General features: G+C 46.8%; 1 protein-coding gene across 1 annotated transcript; it reads right to left on the bottom strand.

Annotated features, from left to right (window-relative positions):
- Positions 1 to 4,535: 4,535 nt before the first annotated feature.
- On the bottom strand, positions 4,536 to 6,014 carry LOC122387180. The gene has a single exon (XM_043377104.1). It carries the CDS (start codon positions 6,012 to 6,014, stop codon positions 4,536 to 4,538), a length of 1,479 nt encoding a protein of 492 aa, XP_043233039.1.
- Between the last annotated feature and the right edge of the window lie 5,756 nt (positions 6,015 to 11,770).

The raw sequence follows: 11,770 nt of genomic DNA on the forward strand, positions 1-11,770 counted from the left end.
TAAGGCCCATCTACACTCTACAGTCTATACATAACGTCATCGCACCTTGCTATAATATCTGTCTACCACTACAGACCCACGTGGTCCTTCTTCGTGTGACCGTAAAGCGACCTGTGCCATGCCACCACCTGGGCCAGCACCTGCAGCTGGTCCTCATCTTTCGTTCTGTCCATCATCTCCTGTGCCAGCTTCACTCCGCGATCCGCTCCATCATTCACAACTGCCAGGCTGTTGACGTATTTGTGAACTGCGTTGTAACCTGAGATACTTTTGCATTTTTTTGACAGGCTCTTGCAACCATTCGAGGGCGCACTAATCCAGAATCTGGATGAGTGCGCCCTCGAATAGTTGCAACGGGCACCCGGCTATGAGAATCATAGGCACTCATCCATAATATGGATGAGTGCGCCCTCGAATGGTTGCAAGAGCCTGTCAAAATGGAAAAGTATCTCAGGTTACAACGCAGTTCACAAATACGTCAACAGCCTGGCAGTTGTGAATGATGGAGCGGATCGCGGAGTGAAGCTGGCACAGGAGATGATGGACAGAACGAAAGATGAGGACCAGCTGCAGGCGCTGGCCCAGTTTGTTTCTTTGCTTTGTTGGGTTAGGCCCTTTCGGTCCAATGAGACCATTTCAGAGCCGGGAGGATGATAGGATATAGGGGGAGATATTGGTCTGGGCAGGCACCCTAGTGAGTCACCGGGGCTGAGCCCGTCCAGAGGACAGGCCACCCAGCCCCAAGGCACTCACTGCACCCGGCTACGGGGTGTGCTCCCTCGGGAGCAGCGGTGCCGCTCCAAGGGAGCAGCCCGCATGAGATAAAGTTGCCTGGCCAGCCCGGAGGGGGGTTGCGGCGTGGAGGAGAAGGATTTCAGTATCCTGAGGATAGAAGCACGGAACGGTGCTGGCCCAGGTGGTGGCATGGCACAGGTCGCTTTACGGTCACACGAAGAAGGACGTTACATGGGTCTGTAGTAGAGATGCCCTTTTTGAACCCGCGAACCCGCTTTCTGCGGGTTTTCAAAACCCGCAGGGTTTTTGGCGGGTTCGAGAAGCAAAACTTGTCGTGTGGCGGGTATTTGGCGGTCAGACTTAAGAACCTATATTTTTTTTTTATTTTTTTTTAGATGCAAAACACAATGCCAAGTGCATTTGCTCAGGTTAACAATACAATATTCATCAAAACAACTTTTAAAACAGAACCAAATATAAAAATATATCAAGGAAGCACATTTCAAATGCAAAACTGAAAACAACCAGCAATAGCATCCACAGTCTGGCAATGACCAAACCAGGGTACAAGCAAGTACAAGCAATAAACTACTAAGCATAAATAAATGCTGATGAAAGCATTCCATAAAACATAAAAGACCCTGAAAGCAAACTTATAGGAAGCTGAACTGAAGTCTACAGGGTGATTTTTTTTAACTGTTAAAAAGTAAACGTCAATGGTGGTCCCTAAATCGAAAAATCGCGTGCAAAAAAGCAATGCACGTGATAGATAAATCTGGGACATTTTGTGTGGTGTCATCATTTGTCCCTTTTCACCGACGGCCTCGGCCCCAATGGAGCCTGAAAATGTCCCACCAATCGGGCACGCATGGTCCACCGCCGTTCAGTAAGGAACGACACAAAACGATGATTCTGAAGCATTGAGGCAGTTCGAAGCATACGATGATCAAGGAGATACCTCAGAAAGACGTTAAATAACGCATGAACAAGCTTGTAGTCATAAATAACCTTCAAACGGTCCATCTGGCGTATGAGCAGCTTTTGAAGAATCAGTCTTCAGGGAGAAAGAAAAACAGCGAGTCAGACACCATCAGGGCCGCCAGTATCAAAATCCTCGACCTGCCCTCCCTAGACTTCTAGTTTTTGGACCCAGCTATGGCAGATATAACAAGAAAACATTGGAAATATCTGGCAGAGCTGAAAATGGGCGATAGGAGCTATTTCAGTCCGCCTAATGAGTATGAGAGTCCATGGTGCTGTTCAACACGTGCTCAGGCGGGCTGAGTCGTGTCGGTGAGAGAGGGGGTAACTTCAAGCACAAGTAAAATACACGATGGACGTTCCTTCGCATCGTGTCTGCATGAAATCAAAATGTCCCAGAATGCTCGTCATCCTGGCATATAATTTTGCAAGATATATTTGCATTTTAACCCCACTAGACCTCGTTACTTTTTAACAAGTAAAAAAAATCACCCTGTATGTGCACTGCGCAGTGTGCACTAGATATACATTATGGAAGAACCCAGACTTAAATGAGATGTTGAAAATCAGAGCAAATGCCACATGTTACTTTATTTGCGTCTGGTCGGCATAAAAAAGAGCTATCAGCTAAACAAAATATGATGCAAATTCATTGATTACCTATCCTACTCTATGTTCTGTTCCACCCTATATTACGAAAATAACACACCAATTACCCTTACAAAAAATCAAAATATAGACTGGCCGGCCCAAACATAACGCAATACAATACTGGCGCACTTCCGACATTCTGACAAGGATTGGCATTTGACTGCGTCAATTTTGGTCTCTGAGGCGAAGGAAAGCTGTCATTGATGACGCAATAATTTTCAATCAGTTTTTCTGTCTCGGTTTTTGAATGCCTCAAAATAGCAGTTATACATGTTACAAAACCACGTAGCTGGTCGCATTTATTTCTTTTGTCTTTTTACGTCCTTATCATTTGTATGCCGACAGATGACCAGCCGGAGAGCATTACCAAGACCATCTATAAAATCATTACATTTAATTTAGCATTTACTGTCTCTTTATTTCTAAACCGGTGATTAACCTCTAAATTGTAAAACTTTAGCTGTTGTGTAAAATAATTTAATCAGAATGGCACATGAATATGCATTATACAACAGTGTTTTCGCAACAAGTTCGACTAACTACGGCCGCAATAATTTAGTCGCTGTAACATTCCTTTCAATCAGCTGTTGGTGACGCTTCTGACGCATGTTTCCAGAAATGCGTGGTTCATTGGTGGTTAGTTGCAACTTGCAAGGCCATATATGTTATTATAGTTGGTTTTTGCTGGGATTTTGCATGATTTGTTTTATGTGTAGATCGACTGGATACTCATTATTCACTGTGTCACTATTAATTTTTAACTGGAAATCGCATATCTTTTTATATCAACATTCATTTTGATAACAATATCATTCCAGAGGCCTAACATTGAGAGGGAGCCAGAGTGAAATTTTGATCCTCAGCCAATGCTGAAGGGTAAGGTGAGAGAAAGATTTTACTGAACTCTTCAGAAAGGAATTTCAAATGTATTGATGCATTATTCATTTTCCACTATCCAGTGTGCACTTCCTGAGGACTTAGCATAGCAATTTCAAGTCCTTACTATTTGTTTGGCTGTCTTTTTCTGCACAGCAATGAAGCAAGTAAGGTTTATATAGCTCTAGCATTGACTCAGCTGTATTTTTTTCTTGCAAAAGTATGTTTTTAAGATTGCGGGTTTTTTGCGGGTTCGGCTCAGCCAAAATCAGCTTGCGGGTAGTTGTGGTTGGGCAAGGGGTAGCTGCGGGGCGGGGCGGGTAACGAAATTGCAAATTTGGGGCATCTCTAGTCTGTAGTGGTAGACAGATATTAAACAGGGTGCGATGACGTTACGTGTAGACCGTAGAGTGTAAATGGACCTCAGAGCAGTGTACGATGTTTAAGACGGATCTCAGAATGGGGTACCTACGATGTTTTAGACGCAGCTCAAAATAGGGTACGATGTTTCAGACGGTTTTCAGAGCAAGGCATGATGTTTGTTTAGACGGATCTCGGAGCAGGGTACGGTGATGTTACGCGTGGACGGTCTCAGGACAGGGTACGATGAACTTAATACCCATAGCTGCAATGTAAATTTGATTCTGTTCAATCTGCGTTTATGTGGTGTGCCATTGCCGCAGACGGTTCGATCTGAAGCGAGACATGTGAAGCACTAATCTGAGACCTTTATTTGATCGCTTACTCCTAAACGAAATGGAAATCATGGCAGGGTGTTTGACTTCATATCTCTGTTGCTAGAAAAGTTGTGGACCGATTTACTTGATTATTGCATGAAAAAATCCGCCATTCAATTCTTAGCAGATAACGAAAATTTGACGTCAATTGCACGATCCGCTGCCCATATTGTGGTACTGCCATCTATTGACAAGGCTGGCGAACTAAAGCCGGGCCGCTATTTCCACTTTTGACACACCATGCACACGTATGTATGCGTACATAAACCCGGATTTTCATCATTGTGCATTGTGCGTGGGATCTGAGCATCACTGAGCATCGAAGAAGGTAATATTGCTACGTTGCTTACACATATTTCCCATTTTGCATTCGGAGACTACAACGCTGCACTATCATATAACACCAAAATGCAAATAAAACTTCAGAGCACTAGCGGCAACCTTGTTTACCGGTAGTTTACTCTATAAATTGGTGTGTGAGGTTCAAATGAACCAAGGAACGGGATCCCGGTGTATCCTAAGTGAATTGGAAAACTTCATGAAATTTGGGACACCCTAGTCTTCATTCTCCAGGCAGATGGGCTTGAGTAAATCGTCCCTTTTGGCCACGTGCTTGTATGGCGACTTCACGTTCACAATGTTGAACCAAGTCCTTACTATCTTCAGGAACTCGGCAGTGTCTGCGAATCCGTCGCACCCAGGCTCCTTACTGTACACCATGAGCCCTGCTATGGTGGTCTCGTGGGTGGCGGAGTCTGCCAGCTTCACGTTCACGCGCTCTATGCTCGTCGGGTTGAGGACTTTATCGGAGAGACGATAGGCCATCTTCACTGGAGAGCCGAACTCCATTCTGTGAAGCTTCTCAAGGTGAAAAGATTTCACCGTTAGGGCAGCTCCGGTCTTTTCGAACGGCGGGCAGAGAAGAGTCTTCTTGTTCAACAAGTTAAAGAAGATGTTCTTGAACAGATGGACTGTATCGAACATCGTGTAGATTCTTCCCAGCCCATCACTGCTCCACGGGTTCACGATGTACTCGGGGTGGGTGCCATCTCCGAGCGCTCGGTGGAAGCTTTGATTTGTGCGATGTCCGTCGGTGGTGACAGAGACCACACGAAATCCGAGCTCCGTGAGGCCTTTCACTACGTTGAAGAACATCTTCACCATTTCCTGCGTTGTGACGTGCGCCACTGGTGACATCGTGACCAGATCCTCGTATCTGCCAGCGACAGATGAAATGTGGGTACAGAAAAGCGTTGTGGTCGCTTTTCCAGAGCCATCACTTGATTCCCCATGCAGTCTTCCGCCGGCGAGCTCCAGCGTTGGGGCGCAGTAGACTTCGTCCATAGCGAGATTTACTATCCTCTCTCTTGGCGTCAGCTTCGCGTTCCTCATCTGCAGGTACTTCATCGTACCGATTTCAAGGCCTTCCTGGACACTGAGTGCAGACGTAAGTCTCCTTAGTGTGGACCGGTGCGGTAAGATGAAGAGTCCAGAGTTTCGGAGTTCTTCATATAGCTGGGGACTTGTCCGGCTCCAGATGACAGCTGTTCCGAGGAGTGATGGGCTGTACTTGCGGGCGGTTCTGGGACAGGTCCTCAGTCGGAGCTGCTCGACAGCGAACACACTGAAGACTCTGCAGTCGGTTGTGTCGTCCTCAGCCAGCTTCTGCAGCAGTTCCAGGCAGGATGTCATTGTGCACTCTTCTAGAGGCTGCGCCTTTAGAAACGCCAGCACGTTCAGCACTTCCGACGTGGTTTGAAATCGTTCTGTGTTCCTTACCAAGTGGGCCGTGGCGGAGGTAGACAATTCTCGGCCAGACACATGCATTTGGTACCGCAGATCTTGATATATCGTCAAACTGCGCACCACTAGAGGGCCTCGCGCTACGTCCAGGGTCTCCATTCGGATGGACAAAACGTCCTCCTTCAGCTCAGTCGCTGGCATCTTGACGAGAATGAATCCCGACGGCATAGTGTGAGAAGCCAGTTTCTCGGCCATCTCAACAGCAGAGAGCACCATTTCCTCCTGAAACATGGTGTCTTCTTGACTTTTCCAGATCCGCCTCTGCTGTTCTCGCCTCGCTGTAGGCGTTGCGCGCGACGTGGGACGTTGAGACACCTCGGCCTCATCCCCGCCGTCGCTGAAAAGAAAAGAAATGCGTATTTACTTAATTCATGTATTTTGGCTGGGAGTGTATGCAGCTTCCAAAAGTTGCCAGAGGCCTACTAAACAAACCGACATCTTTAATTTGCGCAAAAACTGCATTTTTACCAGTTAGTTGATAAAGGGTGATTGAACGCCAATTCGTACCATTTTCCTTTCTCTGTCTTCATCGAGTGGATAGTTGTAGTAGAAAAACTGCAAATGATTTCCGGTGACATAAAATTTTGACAAATTATATTATATGACCCGTGTCCTGCTGGGCCTCTGGATGTTTAACGCCCTGATGGGGGTCATTGATAGCCCTCCATCTAACTCGGCTCCTGGGCCACCTAACGACACACAAGTGGCATTCGAAAGAACGTCAAAAATCATGACGAAACTACTTCAGTCATTTTTTGGTCAGGTCAAAGGTCAGGTCACCAGAGGTCTTCAAAGGTCAAACATGACCTATTTCAACATTTTTCGACAAACTGGCGCATAAATCGGAAACCAGAACTACAGCGTCGTGCAAAACCGCATTTCAGATATCTCTTTTGACGCTCTTTCGCTAATGTGTTCTTAGATTGGACCTTAGATCAACGGTTTAGCCTCCAGAGAGCGCGGTTAAAATGAAAAGGTCACAAAATTGGCCTGACCTTAGGTCACCAATATCAACATTTTGAAAGGTACATTTTACAGACACTGTTAATCGTATCAATGGCTGAAAGTGTCAAGGCAATCGTTCAGTCGGTGTAGCGATGATGAGCACTCAAACTTTTTATTAGGAGAAAAAGATTTTGCCATGCACACGCAAAATATTTACCCACACACACTCCGTCACAGAAGACTTGGAGAAGTTCGTTACGATTACTTTACATATTTTGACGAAATGGTAGTTTCACACATAAAAAAATATACAGGGTGTCCCGAAAGTTTTGCAACATCCGTTTTCCCATATGTTTTGTCTCTACCGCTAATATCAACGTTCCACTGGCAACCTTCCGCTTGTCCCGGGTAGACGGCGCGACTGCCCACCCGACCCAGCGGCGGTTATTGCCGCGGGGCACGGCTGACCCGTCTGGGGCGGCCGCCGTCTGACCTTAGGTCAGTCGCAGACATGAAGGTGGCCGGACGGGTAACGCGCAGAGAGGCGGTGCGCTCCCGCGCGATCGGGTTGCTGGAAGGTGGCGTGGCGCAGGGGGTTGTCGCAGAGAAGCTGGGCGTCGATCGGACCACTGTCTACCGGTGGTGGAAACGTTTTCGCGACGGCAAACCGTTAGCCGACAAGAAACGTTCAGGCCGGCCGCGTGCCGTGTCCAACGTCGCCAGAATCGTCTGTGCCAAAGCTGCTGGCAAGCGTGGCCAAAGCGTCAGGAAATTGGCCACGCGGCTGACGCGAAAGGGTTACCCGGTGTCAAAGTCGGGTGTCCATCGGTTCATGACCCAGTCGAAGCATTTCCGGTCGTACAAAAGATCAAAACAGCCGAAAATGACAAGAAAATAGAAGCTTGCAAGATTGGAATTTTGCAAGAGGGTAAAAAATTGGGGCTTCGATGAGTTCAAGAACGTCATCTGGTCCGACGAGTCCATCTTCGAAATCCAGCACACGCCAAATCGGCAAAACGATCGAGTCTGGGCGAAATCTCGCGACGAAGTGCCCCCGGTTGAAACCATCAAGCACCCCGCGAAACTCATGGTGTGGGGCGGAATGACCGCACAGGGCCTGACTGAACTTCACGTGGTGCCAAAAAACCAGACTGTCAACACCGCATACTACGTGTCCGAGATTCTGGAGGGCTCACTTCTGCCGGCGGTCAACCGTAAGAGCAGCAATGGCGGTGTCACGGAGAAGAAAATCGTCGACCGGAGGTCAGAAGGAATTTTTATGAAAGATGGCGCACCAGCACACACCGCAAAGCGGACACAAGAATGGTGTGCGGAACACCTCCCAGGGTTTTGGGGTAAAGGGGAGTGGCCTGGCAACTCCCCCGACCTAAACCCGATAGAGAATGTGTGGGCAATCATGAAGGAGAGCCTCGACCAGCAGGAGCCCGCCACCAACCTGGGTCAGCTCGAGCGCCGGCTAAAGAAGGCCTGGAGAGACATCTCCGCGGACACACTGCGCCGCCTGGTGGCCAGCATGCCATCACGTGTCCAGAAGTGTGCCCGGCTTCGCGGTGACTATGTTGGTTGTTAAATAAAGCGGAAAGGACAACTCTGAAGTGTTTAATTTACAACGTTAATGATGTTGCAAAACTTTCGGGACACCCTGTATAGTCAGGCACTTACTTGATGGGGAGCATATATATGCTTGGAATTGCATCTGGTCTCAAACGCAGATTTTTTCGGTCAGTTCTTCTGGCTGTTAGTGCTTCCTCGCAAAAACTCTCCGTCGAGAAATGCAGCTCACACACTCCACTGTAGTCCAGAGATATTGGCTTCAGGGGCTTTAGTACCTCTATCCACTTCTGACGACGGGTTTTATCCACAGGGAATTTGAAAACAGACTTTTTCTGTTTATAACCAGATCTACACTTAAGAACAGCACATTTACGTGCCATTTTAAAAATGTATGCCTACTAAAATCTACATATCAGCGAAGTGTTAACAATTAAAACATGAATAAACTTACCAATACACTTCAAAAACTGACAGATGGACAGCAAGATGGACAGAGATGTCCTTCGATGTGCATAACAACCATGTGAAAGATTTTATTTTCCAAAATTTCGCTGCATATCGCGTCACGTTTGTCGTCTTAAGGGACACTTCCGTTCGGTTGCATATTTTAATCCTGCAGTTGCGATAGAGAACAGAGTCTACAAAAGATCAATTTTATCCAAAAATATTTAATTGTTTATGACTATAGAACTTTCATTCAAAAGATGAAGGCCAGACGAATCTGTAGATAAATTTTCGCGGCCATTCTACCAATTTAAAGTGATTTAAGAAGCTTGTAAAATTTTGCCTCAAATGTCGATTAGGCCAAGCCAGTGCACAGTCCATGTTTAAAGGGGTCTGTGGGCGGAGATATAAGCTTGGCGACGCATAACCCCCCACAAGCAGCAATGAAACCTAGGAACGGCCAACGAGCAGATTTCGAAATGTTGGCCGATATCTGAAGACGTTCTGCGTGTATGTATTGACGCGCTTTTTTATAACGCACGTGTTGCACACACGCATAATGTTAAGAAATAATAATAAGTCGGTACATGTGGTGCGTTCATGCAAGTAATTGACCAGCTACCTGGTCACTGTCGGGCCAGATCGAGGAGAGGTAAATGTGATGGAGAATCGATTGGTACTCATTCACAGAGTTATAGGGGAGCTGACGCACCCGTTCTGACGGAACCGGGGCTGCAACACCTACCTAGTAAGATAAGTAACTTTCTGGTGGGATCAGAACATAAAGTCGTTCTATACAGTGGTTTCCGCATGCGATAGGATGAGCGATAAACGATAAACGATAATTATCGCTGTTAAGTAAATCGGTTATCGTTATCTGTATCGCTAAATTTTCAAAATTATCGCTCATCCACTTATCGCAAAATACAAAAATTATGAACGATAAACGATAAAATGTAAAACGGGATGATGGAAAAGTGGAAGACGATCGACAGTGTATGCCGCGCGACAGTGTGTGTGCGCAACCTGTTGCCATCTGCTAAGTGTATAGATCTGTAAATAAACTTTAAGTACACTTATTTAAGCTATATTTCTTATCGCTTTTGTTATCGCTGTTAAAAAACAATTATCGTTATCGTTGAATCGTTTATCGTTTCGTTATCGCTGTTAACAAAACAATTACCTATATGAGACTGTAAAGTCATATTTAAACCCAGGTATGAAAACCTGTCAATAAAGGTCGAAGTATTTTTTTAATATTTTTGTTGCCCGACCCGGGCTTTTTGTCGTTAGTAGCACACATGCATACTGGGTTAGTACACTATATACACGGCAGTGGTACGAAGCGTTTTCGGCACCCGCTACGCGGGACAGCCTTGACCGCACGCTTCCTGTCACGTACCCCAGGTGGCACCGCACTGGTGTGCACGCAGCACGCTGGGGCTATCCCGATTGCTCGGGCCCGGCAGGTCAGAGGGTTGCTCCGGGACATGAAGCGAGGCCGTGCCCTCGGGACATGTCACCGGACCGAAGGATCTGTTTAAAGGCGGATCAGGCCCGTGGACATGCGGCCGGGGACGCTGGCTGGCACAGCGGTAATCCCCACGACCGAGCGAACACTCCCCAGTTACTGCCATCTCCTGGGTAGGAGCCGGCCGAGGAAACAATAAAGGTCGAAGTACAGGGAAAAATAACTTCTTTACACCCAGAGTCAGTCCGCTAAACGATTTATTATCATCAAAACAATTACCGTAATCGTTTTATCGTTTTATCGCTAAGGCTGTTAATTTTTTGCAAATTTTTATCGTTTATCGTTTATCGTTATCGCAAACCTTACTTATCGTTTTATCGTTATCGCAGGTCCGAAAATTAGTTATCGCGGAAAGCACTGGTTCTATATAGGTAGGTAGTTCAACAATATGATAACATGGCTTAAAGTGGCTTATCAGTTGCGCGAGGCTGACTGCTGAGCAGCCGGCCCATATCTCATTAAGCACGATATATTAGTTGTGTGAGGCTGACAGCTGAGGAGCTGGCCCGTATTTCAGTGCAACAGCAAAGCCAAGTGAAAATACACCCCGATGGTAGACGGCAGCGGACCGGCGCCCAGCGCCACCTGTGTAGGAAAGTCGACCGAAACAGCGACACCTACGGATGCAGCTCAAATGGATGCAGCAGCTGGCAGAGCGGCATTGGCCTTTGGATAAAATCACGCAATATTTCCCCCAGAATGCTCGAGTTAAAAAAAGCATATGTATATTCAGCGTTTTCAATGAGGTTGTCTATGTAGCTTTCCCACAATTGATTCAGTTCCTACCTGTTTTTTTCGGAGCGCAAGAAAATAGGCACGAAATTAGCTTTTGTTTCAGAAAATAACGAATGCATAGGATAGGTATCGTGTGCGTCGATTTCTTCATTCATACCGCCCATATTAGAGCCTGGTCCCCACCATACTCGTAATGAGCTTTTGGTACGGGCTAGTTCCAGCATTAGGGCTGCGGCCTTCACTTCTTCGCCAGCCATCGTTTCTGGCTGATTGTTTGGCATCGCCTCGGGCCCGGGTCGGGCATTATGTCTGCTACATAAATCAGGATATAAAATCTCAATAAAAAATACGCTATCAGTATGTTCACAACTTATCGACAAACCGACTTCATTAACCCTCGCATGTGTGCGGCGTTTGCCAGCTTCTAATGTGTAGGGGGGGGGGTCGGTTGGACCCCCCCCCCTTGCCGTTTGGCCCCTGATCGAGCTAGAGCTTCGCGGAAAAAACGAGCGTGTTGCCCGTGACGAGAGGAAGCCGATGATACCCAATTTTAAGGTCCTAGGTCATTGGTTGACCTTCCAGGTCAGGTCAATGACCCAAAGTCGGGAAAATCGGGACCTGTTAGAAAGTCGTAAAGTGTGGCTGCTAAGGGGTTTTTCGGGGTGCTGATCACGAATATCGTGTTAGTTTTGATCACAGATGATGTCTTGAAGCATTTAGACCAGGTCGGGTCAGGTCAGGTCAGGTCAACCAGTAG

Source organism: Amphibalanus amphitrite, unplaced genomic scaffold (assembly GCF_019059575.1).
Source record: "Amphibalanus amphitrite isolate SeventyFive unplaced genomic scaffold, NRLGWU_Aamphi_draft 000276F_arrow, whole genome shotgun sequence".
In the NCBI taxonomy this organism is placed as follows: Eukaryota; Metazoa; Arthropoda; class Thecostraca; order Balanomorpha; family Balanidae; genus Amphibalanus; species Amphibalanus amphitrite.